This window comes from Stegodyphus dumicola, chromosome 4 (assembly GCF_044657685.1).
Source record: "Stegodyphus dumicola isolate Sdum_Otavi_A_Nest chromosome 4, ASM4465768v1".
In the NCBI taxonomy this organism is placed as follows: Eukaryota; Metazoa; Arthropoda; class Arachnida; order Araneae; family Eresidae; genus Stegodyphus; species Stegodyphus dumicola.
Genome location: NC_140771.1, coordinates 225,004,679 through 225,022,258, shown reverse-complemented (window position 1 = coordinate 225,022,258; position 17,580 = coordinate 225,004,679). Strand labels below are relative to the sequence as shown.

At 31.4% G+C, this 17,580-nt stretch overlaps 1 protein-coding gene across 5 annotated transcripts in view; it reads left to right on the top strand.

The window, feature by feature from the left end:
* Positions 1–17,580, top strand: part of LOC118202657 (transcription factor CP2-like protein 1) — an 82,184-nt gene that overhangs the window by 28,066 nt on the left and 36,538 nt on the right. For all 5 annotated transcript variants that reach the window (XM_085816037.1, XM_085816036.1, XM_085816039.1 and 2 more), the window contains 4 exons: positions 3,822–3,889; positions 5,905–6,010; positions 10,065–10,171; positions 14,430–14,576. In XM_085816037.1, the coding sequence (XP_085672163.1) occupies positions 3,822–3,889; positions 5,905–6,010; positions 10,065–10,171; positions 14,430–14,576 (428 nt within the window). The remainder of the gene's footprint in view (positions 1–3,821; positions 3,890–5,904; positions 6,011–10,064; positions 10,172–14,429; positions 14,577–17,580) is intronic.

Below are 17,580 nucleotides of genomic sequence, written 5' to 3'. Positions count from 1 at the left end.
ATATGATGTATAGTTTGCTGTAATTCCTTTTGTAAATAAAATTTTAAATTTCCTTTTGTAATCCAAATTTAATATTTTGTTGTTGCAACTTTTTTTATAATATAGTCTGAGTATTACAAATATGGACTTCTTTAGTGGGTAAATATAAGTATATTCGTGAACATAAATATATTTTCAACATTTCTTACCTTTAATTTATTTTTGAGTTGTGGTTTCATTTCATGCATTTTTCTTAACTGATATGTCATATATCAGGACATAGGTTGAGATTTTGCATCTATACGGCCCACGATGTCACGCGCAATTTAATCTATTGCGGTGTTTACACTGATGCTGTGTTTCTGTGTAATTTAAATTTTTTTCTCGCTATTTTTCTCGAGTGCAGCATTTACGCTGTTGCAGCCTTTCTTCCGGAAATTACGGTACGGTATATTATGCAAGTTGGTGGTTTTTGCAATTTTTTTAAATATTCCCAAACTATCAATGTAAATCAAAAGTTGGAAGATGTTATTAACATATGGGGAAAAAACATAACTTTAGGAATTTAAATTGCATGTTTTAATTATTAAATAAGGCTTATGTGATACATTAAGAAAATAAAATGCTTAAATTTTTCACTAAATCTTTCTGCAATTTTTTTGGGGGAGGCACTCTTCTACTCCTCAAGTACAGAGCAATCTGTTTTTGCTTTAAAAAAATCAGAAAATTGCTGGGACAAGGCATCGCACAAACCTCAGTAATACCAGCTTTCTACAAAATGCATCTCCTTATTTTTCCATCTAGAGATTTTGCAGCAAAAGTCTGTATCCATGCAGAAATTTTATGGCAATTTCTTCTATTGCTGGCAAATACAACAAATTCATATTTTAGAATTCACTTTATGTCCAAAATGTCAGGATTTGAATATCAAAACCATTGGGACTTGGAACACAACAAAAAGAAGGCATACAAGTATGTGGATGTTGCTTGAATGAACGTTTGTTAGGCACATGGTTCCCAGAGTTTGGCACATTCTTAATATTTTTCGACTTCTGCTGAAATGGTTGTGATACTATTTAAGTACCCATTTTCCTGCACAGTCCCTTTCTTTACAATACATTTGGTTTAACCATCCATAGGTTTGAATATTCCCTCCAAGATCAAGTTTTCGCTGTTGTTGGTTGTTCAACCATTTATACATCATTCCCCACATATCTCTGTCGATAAAAATTCTGACCTCTTAATGCATCTTTGAACAGTCCGGGCCTATTTCTAAACTGCAGACAGTGTACTTCTCCATTTTGAAATCCAAATGATTAATAATTTCAAAAGAAATTTTCTTAGTATCTATCTTGCACAGATTTTATGGAAGCTGGGCTTCTCTTCTGTGATTTCTTAGGCAAATTCATGACTGATCTGCAGAAAACATGTAGTCACATCTGTGGTAATTTCTTGCTGTGTCAGAACCAGACCTGACTTACCTTTTGACCATAGAAATTGAACCTCTGACCTTTGGTCCTACATGGTACATGCTGTTATTAGAGATGTCATACTTACACTGTTACAATAGCAAGAAAAATTATGAGATCAAGACCTGATTTTGATACATCGCCACTGTAACACCAACTCTAAAAACATGCAAGTGCAGGTGACAAATCTAAAGCTGAATTATTGCAAAAGTGTGGTTTGACTTACCACATAAAACTGTTTAACTTTATTTTAATCACTTTATCAAAAACATTTATATAATTATTTATTAAATATTACTATAATTCTTATTTATTGAGAATTTTGGATGTTTAGCCAATGAGCAAGCGGGATTTAGACAGTACAGATCATCTAACCAGCATGTCGATCTCCTTAGCCAGATGGTAAAGGATGCATTGGACAAAAAAACACATCCTATCAGCTATTTTTGTAAACCTAAAATCTGCCTATGACATTAAAGCTATCTAATATTGTTTTCCACTCAAATATGTTCCAATAGTTTTCTCGGCCAGCGAATCTGTAAAGTATGCTTCAAAAACTGCTTCTCACATTTCAAGAATCTTAAAACTGTGGTTGTTTACTTTTTAACATTTATATAAATGACCTTATTACTAATGCCTACTTTATGTAGACAATTTGGTTATCTGGACTGAAAATCCCCCCCCCCCCAAAAAAAAAACAAAAGCTATTTTACAATCTGAAACTTCTTTAAATCAGGCTCTAAATAAAATAAGCAATTGATATCATATTAATAATACGGAAGTAAATCTAGAAAAAACTGTATATCAAACTTTTCCCTCACACACCAACCGATCAAGCTGAACTTATTTTACAAAAACTTCTCTGTTCTTCGGACCATCCACTTATTTGGGTGTCATATTTAAAACTGACATGGAAAGAGGACTGGACGTCAAAAGGGACAATTCTCAGAACCCGCACATTTCCAGGAAACCATTTTCACTTACTACAAAGACTTGAACACTAAACAGTAACCTATCAATATTACAAATGTATTGGAAAGAGCTACTAAGAAACTTACTTTAATAAAAAGAATTGCTGACTCTATGTGGGAATGCTGCAGAACAACCCCTCATCTGACCTGTAATTCCTATATTTTGCCACTTATTACTTACTGTTCTGAACCTTTAGTGGTGGCAAGTAAACAAGTTACTGATATCTTGGAAAAATTCCATTCCCAAGCCCTTTGTCTTATCACGGGAGCTGTTTAGACAACTCTGATTGATGTGCTTTTGATATCTACCCATATGAGTGTTAAATCATATGAATATTAAATCAATAATTGAAGGGAAGGCGTTAACTTTATGGGAAAAGATCTCAAGACTGCCAGATTGTTTTCTCCTGTGGAATAGCACTTTGTCATTATCTTAACGAAACCTTAAAACCCAGTATGATTTTCTTCAGAGAGTTTTTTATACGAAAAAACAACTAGGATTGAACTTAGAGATGGAAAATCTCATCAAGTCACAATGTCCATTTGAAAAAATTAAGTGCATGGTTAGGATAAAACTATCAAGTGAGGTTTTTAAGAAAGAAACGACTTAATTCTAAATGCTGTAGTCTTGGAGCCTATTCATGAATTGTACCCAAATAATAAATGGCTCAATTAAAATTAAACTTCAGGATTTCTGTTTCTCATGCATTAAAGTTTATGTGTTATTTATTCTTAGAATTTTGGCTGTTAATTTATAGTAATTATATAGGTTAATGATATGTAGAAAATGTAATAAATAAGCAACACCATATAGAATACTGTGTATTGTATGCTTTATAATAAATTAAATAACATTGTTTTCAAAACAATATCTGCAGAAGAGAATAGATGCATTAACCATTGCATCTCTTGTGTTAAGTCCCAATCACATTATGTTTCTGACGTCAAAAGGGACAATTCTCAGAACCCACACATTTTCAGGAAACCCATGTAGCTAGGTTACCATTTTCACTTACTACAGATACTTGAACACTAAACAGTAATCGATTATCACTCAAATTGGGATCATGTGAACTTTCATCAGAAGCAGCACTTTCATCTGATTGGTTGATCTCTACACGGGACTGTTCATTTCCAGCGGTGCTCTTTTTTCTAAGAATCCTCCCGTTTAAACCAGTGCTACTAGAATCTCATTTCTCAGAAAAGTCCTGTTTAACAGGCACCGTCGCTAGATGTGATAACCTCTTTATGCAGATTTATAGATACTGTTTTAAATCTGAACTAATTTTTCCAGTTGTGGTCAACATTTTTTATTTATTGATAGATGATATAGCTAGACTTGGCATTTTTATAAGTTTATTATTACTATTAGTATATAATTACTATAAATCCCTTTTTGCAGGCCAGTCTTACGAAATAAAGTTGAAAAAATTGGGTGATCTTACAGAAATGAGAGGCAAGATGTTGAAGGTGAGTTGTTGTAATTACTGTGTTTCGAATTTAGATGAATTTTACAGATCTTAGAATGGGCTTAAATGAATGCTTTTGATTTCCCTAATATATGTTCTATATATTTTGCATATCTAATTATTTTTATTTTTTAAATCTCCAGTTTATAGAGCTATTATAAAAGAAATATGCAGTTTCAATAGCCTATAAAAAGGGCCTTGAAAAATACTACATAGGAATTTGAAAATATATGTATGTATGATTGTGTATGTATGTGTGTATGATTACATCTGTAGATATAAATATTTTTCATAGTATAGTGTTGTTAACATTTCATAGTATAGTGTTGTTAACAGTCACCATGTATATGACTCAATAAATAAAATGGTCATATTTGAAGTAGAAAAGATGTTGCATACTTCACAATTCAGCAAAATAAAATCCATCACAATGGTTCAGTGAAAATTTCATTTAAACTCTAGAAAATCATTTTTATTTGTACGAAGTCTCAGCTGCCATCCAGGGAAACAACAATACAGACTTGAATTTCGGTTTTACTGCCTATTGCAAAAACTACTAAAACTCTTTCCATGAAAATTCCTTTTCCTGCTACAATGAGTATTGATTGCAATTTAGCTAATTTAATCTCTTTTAAGTCAATTTTTATTAAGACAGTAATGCATTTATGTGTGCCTATGAAATTTTGTTTATTTATATATTTTATTTAACTTGTAAATATATTCAAAATTTGATGTTAGTTTAATGTAAACTTCAAATGTATACATTTCAAGAGACAAATTAACAAGTCTTTGTATTTAGGAGCATGAGAGCAAATATCAACAACATTTGGCAGACTATTAAGAATTCTTAATGTCAGAATGGGGGAAAAAAAAAAAAACCCCATGTGCCCCCCTCAACAGAATTTAAATTTATCACCAAACTAAATTTCGCATATTTTTAGACTTGACTTATTTTCCTTAAGTATGTTTATTTATTTTGTAACCTTTCTTTGGATAGATATACAGAGATAAGATGTTTTCTCTATGATAATAAATATGATAATTTTAGGTAATGCTTTAATGGTTTTCTGCTTATCATTTTCATGTTGTTTTCAATATTCCTTTGCAGTGATAATATGAAATGCTTCTTCTTTTTTCCCAGTTGCTTTTATGAAAGATAGTTGGTTTTGGTGGAATTACACAGGCTTGGAAACTAATGCTTGAAAGACATGCTTTGTACTTATTAACAAAATGTTTGTATTTTCATACATGCAACACCTGTAAAATTAAAGGAACTTGAAGGCTGATGAACATTTTGTAACTTTTACATTTGTAACATTAATAACATTTGTAACTTCAGGCTGCTAAATGTTGGCTTTTTGCCCCCCTTAATGGACTTAATATATATATATATATATATAACATCTCAAAACTTGAGTTTCTATTATTGCCAAAAGTTCATTTTTCTTCTAAATTGTATTCATTGGTTAATAAAAGTTTAACAAGCTTTTACTTTTGCCCTAACATTTCAGTAGTTAAACTATTGCCAATATGTAGAATAAGAAAAGCTTGGTAAAATTCAAAACTTTCCTCATTTATGCAGAAAATACTAATTCCACCCATATTAATTCAACTAGTTTTTGTGAAGTAGCTCTTGTGTGTAACTCAGAAAGTTTTGAATTACAAACAGACTTACTCTTGATTATTTTCAGGAATGACATCAGTTTATCTGTGTAGACTAGTGTAAGAATCTAAAAAATAATTAAGACTTATTTATGTACCACTAGACAGAAATCATTCTAGGAAACTGAGCTTAGTTTTGTGCTTTGTAGTGCGTACTTTCGATGTGTAAGTTAAGCTCATTCATGACAAAAGAATTAAATAGACACTGTTCTAAAAAATTTAGACTCTGAAGTATTTTTAATGCTAAATGGCAATATTATAAATATTTAAGAGTATAAGAAAAAGCATGTTTATTTTGTGAATGTTTTAATTAGATTTTACTCTGAAATTTTACATAATGTGACATGTTTCTAGAGTATAATTCGTGTTGGTTTTCAAGAAAGAAGGTTGCAGTATTCTGAGAAAGAACAGATTGCTCAGTGGCAGAGTCAAAGGGTTGGTGAAAGAATACTTGAAATTGGTACTGTTTTAATTCTGTTATTTTCTTTTCTAATGTATGTGTGTATGAAATTTGATATCTTCTAATTTGTATAAAAATAAAAGAATTGGATGTTGCAAATATTATTATTTTTATGGATGCTGCAAATATTACTATTTTTATGTATGCTGCAAGTTGTTGTGTGGTTTTATCACTAAGTGCTGTAAGCTATTAGGTTGTAAGTGCATGTGATTAGGTTTCATAAATATACCTCTTGATATATACCTTTGATAAATATTACTTGTTAAAACTTTTTATGATGAAGAGAAAGTTTTATGTGGAAAATGTAAGAATCAATTCTGACCATATTTCAAATCATAAATGCAGAAAAAACATAAATGCATAAACATTATGCATTGCTTATCTTAAAACTTTTCCCTGTTTTTCTCTTAAAAAATAATTGTAATATTGCAGTATTTAATGATATAAAAAGTGTTAAAAGGTTTCTTTTTCAGAATTCTGAATAATTAAAGTAAATATTAAAAAGAAAGTATAAATTTATAGGGAAAAAAACTTGCACACTTTCATTTCTTATTCTTTCAATTTCAGTTTGATAAATTTTCTTTGGATTAAAACTTTTTCACTTAAAAAAAAACTTTGTACATATGGTGTTGCCATTTCTTATTAAGATGGCAAGAATGATAAATGAAGTGCAGTAATCTAAATAAAACTAAATGTACATATGGTTCTGCCATTTCTGATTAAGATGGCAAGAATGATAAAGTGCAGTAATCTAAATAAAACTAAATTTAGTTATCAGTTGTAACAATTATGATTTTGAAGGTTGTATAATCTTTGCAGTTTCTGCTAGTTCTTGGACTAACTCATTTTCACACTGAGTATATGCCTTAAATGCTTTCTTGATAAGCATGAAAAATTTATTGTAGGGCAAAATCTTCATAGAATTTTATTTCTTAATCATACCTTTTATTTTAAATTTAATCTCAAATTCCTTAATACACTCCTAAATACAGATACACACTGAATGATACAAAAAAAATGGATACAGTTTTATATCTCCCATTTTAATCGGCTAATCAACAAAATTCAACTTTGTGTGTTTCATGTCTTAAAAGCATGATGTGGGATATATATTAGAGTTATGTATAGATTGTTTTAACACAAAATCTTTTTTTTTTTTTTTTTTTTTTTTCTAAAATGGGATGCCAATTTTTTCCTGTATTTTGATTTTACACCTCAAATTATGTCAAAGTGCAAAGTTTTGTAAAAATTGCAGCCACTTTTTTTTTTTTTAATTAACACTCAAAATTTTAACCTCACAATGTTAATTGATTTTAGCATATATTTAATAATATTCTTTTTTAAATGAAACTTACTTGATTTCTTTTTTCATAATTCAAAATTAAGGTTCAGTTGAAATAAAATTCATTCATTTTTTCTGATTTATTTTTAAAATTTACATTATTAAACAGTCTTTTAAATTTTGAACCATAAAAATTTTACCATCTTCTTAAAGTGCATAAAATCAGAGTTTTTTTTATTCAGAATTTCCAAAAATATATGTGAATTTATATATTGGCTCATTCTGAAATTTGGCATATTTGTTATAACTGAAAATAATATGAAATATGGTCTATGCACTGTGTTACAATCTTCAGTGGATTGCAACATTTTTTTTAATCTTAAATTTCTAAATAAAATTTTACTGAGAATAATTCATATGAAATTTATTTTCATTTTTATTGGTAATGTGTAATAAATATATATTAATAATATATGTAAAGCTGTTTTTTACATTTATAAATACTATTAATCAGAAGTTTAAAGTTTTTGTTTCTTTCATTGCCTTTGTCATTTTATTGTCTGCTGTTTTATTTAACTTCATTTTATATTTAGCAAGATTTGTTCGCAAATTTCAAAACGGTGCATCCTGTATATATTCAGGTCTGAGTACATCAAACAATACACCAGAAAAATTATTAAAAAAAAAAAAAAAAAAAAAAAATCATGCTGTCTTCTACAACAGAATTGTTTAACAGTGGCAAAATTTACTAGAATACAAGATTTGTATCTCCTTTTCTCTGCAGCAAATGAAAATTATTCTGAAATGGTGGCATTAACTGTGTAATATATTCTTAAATGAACTATTTTTTATGTTTGAAAAACTGCTAATTTTATCATCAAAAACCTTTTCCCCTTCCAAAGCACAGTATATTTTCAGTAGCATATAAGCATTCAATCCTATGGCAATCCTATGGCAATTAGTCAAACTACAGAAGTTCAAAGCTTTAGGTAAAAATTATCGACAGCTATTCTCAATTCAATTGCCAGTGAGGGAATGATCTTTATTAAATAAATCTAAGAAGGAAAAAAAAAGAAAACTAAACGTATTTTTTATCGTAAAATGTATTTCCGTATGTAGAATATTTTCAGTGTGTGGTTAAAATTTTAATTTAGGATGTATTTTTAGACCAAAATTTTACTTATTAGTCGTATAATAAATGTTTATTACTATTGCATTTATTTTTAAGCTATTATTATTCCTGTTCCATTTATATTAAAATTTATTAAAATTCTTCTTTAAAAATGAATTTAAATTTTAAATGTTGTTCTTTTCTGTGCCCATGTTGCTAATTTTACATTAATCAAAATTTTAATGCCTGCACTTCTACGCTTCCCATCAACTCCATGAAAAAGTACAAATTAAGTGAGTTTAACTAATGAATTACAATATAAGTTTAGAAAAAGAATATTGGCAGTTCAACCATTGGCGCTGTATCTCTCGAATACCTCCCAATTCGATACCTACACTTGTTTTCAGCGAGTTTTTTTTTATTTTGCTAGTTTAGAAAACATGCACAAATTAGGTTGATTGTTATTAAAATATGTCAAAGCATATAAGGTTTAAGGAGATAAATGCCTTCATGGAGAGTTTTTAAGGGAAAGTGTCTTGTATTCAAATTACATGTGGGGGAAATCACAAAAACCAGCCATTCAACCATCTCATTTGTCTAGGTTGGACTACAGGACAAATTACCAGCATTTAGCAGTATTTAACTGCTTGGAAACGGGTAGAACTACTTAAGTTAACAGCCAGGTTCTAATTTACTATTTGATTTGCAAATATTTAAAATAATGCTATATTCTCAGACACAAAAAAGCAGAGTTTTGTTATGTGTTAGTTTTTAAGCTACCAAGCCATAATCTAAATGGAATATACGGTTACATTTGCTATTATTTTACTCACTTAGGGTTCTTAGAAGTTAATGAGAATATTAGAGGTCGATTATCTCTGTGCGTTATTCACCCAGAAAAGATTAAACAAGTGTTAAGTGACAGGTGTATTTTACAAGCTGAGATTTCAGAGTAATTCTGCAGTTTTAAATGTTTGGCTAAGAGACTTTAAATGACCAAGAATTAAGCAGACCATTTTTAAACTTGTGTTATATTTTCAGAAATCATTAGTGCAAATGTGTTCTATTGCACGCTAATGCATTTTTTCCATTGGCCAGTAACCGCTTTTGCAGAGCCTCAAAATAAGTATGTGTACCCACGTTTTCTCCAGATTTGTCTGCTTGTGATTATTTTCACTTCTTTGAAAGTTAAGTATTCTTTCAAAGAAACGTTTTTGCTGACACAGAAGAGATAATAGTAATGTGGCATTCTACTCATGCCCAAAACAATCCTCTATAAGTCTTCTCTTTAATTACCTGTCATATTTGCACTAAAAAAGAAAGTTGAGTCAGTGTAAACGCTGAAATATTTTTGTTTTTTTAATACAATCTGATTACTTAATTGCCATACTATGAATGTATACTAAAATTGGGTAGTTAGTGAATATTGAAAAATACTGTTCAAAATTAAGTCAAATTTTTAGTATTTCCTTTTTTAAGGGTATGAATTGAGGTAGTATGATTTCCTTTTGAGGGGTATTTTTAACTAAAGAAAAGTGCATAAAATCAGATAAATTCATTTTCCAGGCAAAATATGTTATTACTAATCATATTCATAATATTTAAATAAAAGTATTTAATTTTTTTTTTTTTTTTTTTTTTTTTTTTTTGTTTATTTACAGATATTCCTTTGTCATATGGTGTATATGAGGTTTCAAATGATCCAAATAATATTCATATATGTGAATTTCTGTGGGATCCAACAAATGAAACAGGTGTTTTTATTCGTGTATGTTTGGGTTCATAATTTAGTAATTTAGTTCATATATTTGAATTGATAATGATACTTAAAATATATCAAGTTTTTAAAATGCAAGTATACACTGGTGTGCAAAAATTAAGGACGAGATGGTTTTTTCAATATAACTTTGTACAAAAGCTTTCCAAATCAACACATTTAATACTGTAAGATCCCCAATACGTAAGGACATGAGTAATGTAAGCAACACTTACTAAAAGAGAAATCAGAGGGATAAAAAGAAGCTTTATTGAAAAAGTAGCATGGAGCGCAATGCGACTGAAGGCCGAAACATCCCTGTGATGGGTGTCCAGCAAGAAACATCTGGTCTTTAATAGGGGATATGATCTCCCCTGACTGCTAGGCAGGTTTCACAGCTTCTGCCCATGCTGAGAATGAGGGTGTCAATGAGTTGTTGAGGCATTGCTGTCCATTCGTCTTGCAGCGCCAATCGAAGCTCCGAAATCGTTACTGGTGGTAAGGTACGAGCTGCCAAGCGTCTGCCTATAAAATCCCATACATGCTCGATGGGATTGAGATCCGGAGATCGTGCCGGCCAATCCATACGTTCAATATCCTCACCGTAAGAGCTGTTTGGCAGCTACTGTGCGATGACATGGTGCATTGTCGTCCATGAAAAGGAACTGCGGACCCATAGCACCTCTAAAAAGACGCACATGTGGAAGAAGAATCTCGTTACAATAACGGGTCCCGTTGACTGAACCTGTGTCAAAGATGTGAAGGTCTGTACGACTACCAAGCATGATGCCTCCCCAAACAAGAACACTGCCACTTCCATACCTGTCCCTTTCAATGATGTTCGAGGGATAATTGCGGCTTCCCCACTCACTCCAGATGTGTATGCGATGAGAATCGCTACTCAGACTGAATCTGCTCTCATCTGTAAAGAATACTCGTCCCCACTCACTGTCTCTCCAATTCCGGTGTTCCCGGCACCACAGAGAACGCCTTCTTCGATGGGCAGGCGTTAGAGGTACACACCGTACAGGGCGTCGTGCAAACAGACCACCACCGTGCAGTCTTCTGGCCACGGTAAAAAGCGATATCGGTCGTCCAGTCGCCTGTGTCGTGTGTCTAGCGATTTCTCCCGCTGTCTGCCGCCTGTTTCTTCTGGCCTGTAAGGCAATATACCGGTCATCTGCGGGTATGGTTCCTCGTGGACAACCACTGCTAAACCCCCGGATAGCTCTTCCTGTAGTTTGTGAAATTGTCTCCAAAGTCGTGAAACGATGCTGTGAGCAATTCCGAACTCTGCAGCCACACTTGTCACACTGCGGCCTTCCTCCAACTTCCCAATGATTCGACCTCGGGTAAAAGCATCCAGATGTCGTCTAACAGATTGATTATTCGCCATTTCTCGCTGAGGCAGAAACTCGGTGTGATTTTAACTGCTATACGGCGTGCAATCTCTTTGCCAGAAATGCTGATCTTACACCGACAACATGCTTTATACTACTCAGACACTCCCCCATTATGTCTACCTGCATATCTGTGCATGTGCTACCGTACATCACCTTACTTAATCTCCTGATTGGTCTTTCTGTCTGCTCTGCCTCTTCGTTCAGCTGATATGCTAATTTTTCGACTTAGTCCTTAATTTTTTCACACCAGTGTATATTAACATATTATTAAATATAAACATTATTTATTGTCAAGTATATTATATTTATTGTTAAACCTACGTTAACCCGTAACAGTTGACGTGCGGTCTGACGGACCGCGCCACATGTTCCTCCCATCATTCTTATTGCATGCTTTGTCCAATTGAATGGATTCTTTCCCTAGCTTCACGTTTCGTGACCTTCTTTCTGACCCCTTCTTATCGGAATGCTTTGGCAAGTGTATCTGTTGAAATTCTTCTAGAGCGGTCTGTGAAACCTCACCTTCCTCTCAGTGTTACAATTTTCAGCAGTAGTGAACACATGGCTCTAACGTTAGGTCCGTGGAGATTCATTTATCCTTCTCATCCGTGTTATGCAGAAGAATTGAAAAAAATTCTAGACGAAGATGGAAGTGATTTTAGTGAAGAAGATGACTGTGAAGAAAATTTCTGTGAAAGTGCCCACTCAACAGACTCTGAATTTTCTGCAGACAGCAATGATTTCTCTAATCTAGAAACAACTAATTCTGTAAAATACTACTATGGAAAAATCCGTTCAAATGGTCATCTGTTGAACCAAATTGAAAAGTCAGAAGGCCAGCTCACAATATCGTAAGACTTCCTGGACTCAGACCGTATGGAAAAATTGATAATTCAGATCCAAAAAATGTATGGCAACTACTTTTTACTGATGAACTTTTAAACATAATTGTGAAATGGACAAATCTAATAATTGAAAGAAAAATAAAAAATATATGTGGTCCAATTAAAGGTGAAATTGACTACACCTGTGTTAATGAACTGAGAGCTCTTTTGGGTTTACTTATTTACACATCAGTCTTCAAATCCAATCATGAAGATATCGAATGTTTATTTGCCACGGATGGAACTAGCCGCAATATTTTTCGTGCAGTTATGTCAATGAAACGTTTTAAATTTTTACTTTCAAATTTGCGATTTGATAACCCAGATGATAGGGAAGAACGAAAGAAATCTGATCCGGCAGCACTTATTTCTGAAGTGATGAATTTATTCATTTATAACTCCCAGAAAGCGTACACATTAGGCACTTGCATCTGCATTGATGAAATGCTTGTTGGATTCAGAGGAAAGAGTCGCTTTAAAATGTATATGCCCCAAAAGCTTGTGAAATATGGATTAAAAGTTATGTGTTTGACTGATGCCCGGAATAATTATGATTACAATGCATATTTTTAGTGTGGAAAAGACTCTGATGGAATTAGCGTAGAAGAGAGTTGGAAAAAATTCAGCAAACCAAGTCAAGCTGTTCTGCGTTTGAGCAAACCAATTTTTAATATGAACATGAATGTAACAGCAGACAATTGGTTTTCTTCCATAGAACTTACCACAGAGTTGTTGAAAGATGGACTGACATAAGTTGGAACTATTTAAAAAAATAAAAAAGAAATTCCGAAAGATTTTCTTCCATGTAAGTCAAGAAAAGAGAATTCAACATTGTATGGATTTACTAAGGACATAACCTTGATTTCATTTGTTCCAAAGAAAAGGCGAGCAGTGGTTTTGATGTCATCATTGCATCATTCGATAGAAACAGACTCGGAAACACAGAAACCTGAAATAATTTGTTTTTATAACAGAACCAAAGGTGGTGTTGATGCTTTAGATGAAAAATGTTCTGTCCATTCCTGTAGTAGGAGAACAACGCGTTGGCCTATAGCTCTTTTCTACCGTTTAGTAGATATGAGTACAGTAAACACATACATTTTGCACCAAGGTTATAACCAAAACCCTGTTATGACCAGAATGGTGTTTTTGAAAGAATTAGCGAGAGAATTAGTCCAACCACTACTACACACGAGAGTGAAAAATCCAAGAATAAAACGAGAATTGCGCCTGACGATAAAGCGTATTTTAGGAAAAGAAGCTGAGTCTAAGGATGTGGAGCAGTGCACAAAAGAAGCAAAATTAAAATCAAGGAAAGCATGTCGTCTGTGCCCCCCCCAAGCAAGAAAAGAAAGACAGCATATTTATGTTTATCTTGCCCAGACCCTGTTTGTTTGAAATGCATGCAAAAGTTATGCAATGAATGTGGTAAAGAAGATGAAAACTAAATTGTTTACTATCAGAAAAACAGTGAGATAACTGATATTTCAGTTACTGTCAAAATTTTTCTGTATTGTGCTACATACAATTTTCTCCGGTTAAAATTTGCTTTAAATATTAAATAATATAGATAAAATAGTTAATTCATAATAGATGCATTCTTAGTTTTTGTTTTACAGAATTTAGTGCAGCATATGATTTTCATCAAAAAATTTAAGGCTATGGGGAAATTTTCTGGGAAAAATTTAATTTCACTTTAAAGTGTAAAGACATATTTTCTTTTCAGAGTAAAATGTTCAAAGAACATCTAAGTGAAATATCATGATGATATTTTAATTAGATGATTTTTAAAAATTTGTTATAATGTGCGGTCTCTGAGACCGCACGTCCCCTGTTATGTTCAACTTTTTCACCTTCCCTGTTAGGGGTTAAAAGTAATACGAACTTTCTTCAGTATGTCATAAGTCAGCTATTTCATGTTTGATTTTAATTCAACAATGTTATGTATAAATTTTTGTTTAAAGTTACTTTTCATCCTTTTAGTTGAATTGTATTAGTACAGAATTCACCCCCAAAAAGCATGGTGGGGAAAAAGGAGCTCCTTTTCGAATACAAATTGAAACATTTTCATATGCTGAGAATTATACGCAAAGAGTTCATGTTGCTTCCTGTCAAGTGAAAGTTTTTAAGGTACTACAAAGATAAATGCATATTTTGATAGTATTTAAATATATAAAAGATGTTGTTTTAATGACATAATTATTATTTTTTATTTTATGTATTATTGTATAATACATAGTTATATTGTCACATATGTAATTTTATTTTTACATATGTAATTTTATTTTTACATATGTAATTTTATTTTAATTTGAAAAGCTGAAGGTATTTATTTTGTACTTACATTTGTACAATCTGATGTAAAGAAGAGAAGGAATAATAAAAGAAACTACCATTACTTTGATATATTTTTTTTTTTTATCAGCTTAGTATTTTGGCATAAATTTCTGGAAAGCAGCTATTACAAAGTTATTTTTAGTATTCAGATAGCAGTTACACGTTCCCCTCCTTAATTTCAGAAACTTTTTTTCTTAGCTTTGTTTAATTGTTTATTAGCTTTGATGATGAAGAAATTTCATCTAAGAAGCATATCATTTCCAGTGCTGATGAAAATTATATCAATAATCTAGTTTAAAACTAGACACCCATTTCTAAATGAGGAAAAAGTATTTCATTCTGAATATATTGTGAGGATGATTACAGATCATCACACAAACATTTCGTTATTGATGTATGGAGTATTTTCACATTTTTAGAATGATTTTGAAAAAAAAATTTAAAAAGCATATGTATAGGAATAAAAATTTCTGATAACAGCTTATTGAATTGAGAGATATCGTCTGCTACTTCTGAATTTATTCTTCTTTCAAAATATTGAGTGTAAACAAGCTGTGGATTGAAAGATATGTTTTTGTACTTTCGAGAGAGAAATATTCCTATTTCATATTTCAAAAACATTGTGAATTCATGGAATTAACATTTCTAAGTGCAAAATATGCAACACTATTAACTCGAAAAACCGTCAATCATTACTTCTACGTGAAAAGACTCCAAATGAATGCTCAGAAAAAGTGCAACACTATATATAAACATTAGTGTTTCTAATGTTTATATATAGTGTTTCTAATGTTTCCTAAACTTAAATCATTGGTTATCAAACAAAATCTGCTGATGCAGATATCATTTGCAGAGTCTTTAAATACATCTGTAGCAACAGTTAATAAACCAAGATTTACAACTTAAAAAAGCTAAGGAACATAACCAGCTTTTGATTGAGGCATGTGACTCATTGCAGAACAATTTGTAAAAGCCTGTATGAAATCTGTTTAGTGGGAGATAAATGGAAAACATTGTGACTTTTGATAAATCATGGGTTTATCTAAATGACTGCAACAAAAAACGAAGAGAAAAATGTGTACAAACCTGGTTTTATGTTTATGATTGTTGCAAGTTTCTCTTATGGGATATTAGGAGTAAGAAGAGTGGAGGGGGAATGTTAAAATCATTTCAGCATCCATCAAGAGAAGGTTTACATCCAAAATGTACAGAAGAAATTCCATTTCTTTATCCCAATGACTTCCAGAGTGAAACTTCATTCAAGATAAGCAGCAAATCATACTTTGAAACATACCAGTTCATTCCTTGAATAATGTAGACCAATACAGATACTGCATATATACCTTTTCAGTGTGTTCCTACAAAGTCCCCTGACATTTCACCTTTGGGCATTCTGCCTTTAATTTCTTGAAAAGAGGTCTTTTCAAGCACAAATCCATCATTATTGATTGACTCTGGAAATTAATGGTAGAAGAATTTAAATCAGTACCCCTATAAATTTTAGAAAAACCTTTCTATAGTGTTAATCATGATACACACTTGTTATATACAGCCCATGAAATACTGCATAATAAATTACATTTTAACCATCAACATGTATATTTAAGTTGAATTAAAACAGAGAAATTTGATGTTACTCAAATAGTAGTGTGAAGAATGAAATATGGGAAAATGAAAACATGAAACTCATCTGTTAATGTATAAATAATATAAATAAACAGAGAGCTTATTGAAATACATAAGAGGCTGAATGCTACTTTATTTATTATCTTTTAACTGTTTACTCAGAATCTTCACGAGTGGATTATAATATACATTTTTAAGGAGGTTTTTATTGCTATTTTGAAACTATTTAATCCTGTGGTATAGCAATTTTAAATTGCCATAAAATAATAACCATTTAATGGTTATATTTTTTAAAGAGAATTAAATTCTTTTTTATATTTTGAAACTTACCAATCATGTGAATTGAATTTCTGTATAATACAGTACAAAGTCTTTAATCCGAACTCGTCGGGACTTTGGCGATTCCGGATTAGAGGTTTCGCGGATTATAGATCATCAATTTAAATCTGGTAAGATGGCATGCAGAACTTATAAAATTAAAAATATGAAACCGTAATTTATGAAATAAAGAGCAATTATGATCTAAAGGGTATCAAAATTTTCAACAAAAAAAAGCTTATATATTATTTTGTTTACTTTATTAAATATTTCTTTCAATGTAAATTGTTTAAGTTACTTCGTTTTATGTGCTAATACTTTCTCTTTAATTCTATAAACGGACATAATTTCTTGTTCAGTTACAAAGTTCCGCTGTTCAAGTCCTGTAATTACTGTGCCGAGAATACCGACTAACTTGTCAATCGAAATTTTTTCATTTTCGCTAACCTCTCTGTCACTTTCTTCATGCCTTTATCCATTTTTTGCAGCAATTCCACTTTTTGTTTGATGGACATCGAAACATACTTTTGCTTTGTAAATCCTTTGGTAGCTCCAGAATCGGAAACTCTTTTTGACATAATCGAAAGTTCAAGCTTGCTTTTTATAAAATTGCTCTAACAGTCTGTAAAAATTAATAAACTGGATCCAATTAGAAGATTAAGGAACAACACAATCTACAACATTAACTGAAATAGATAATTAGATAATTTTAGCCTAGCTTATACTATCCGTTATACATTAAACGTGCATGCATAAACATATTATACGCATGCATAAATGCATATGCGCATGCATAAAGGTATTATGCACATGCATAAGTGCTACGCATGCGCAGAAAGTTTGTAGCTTTGAT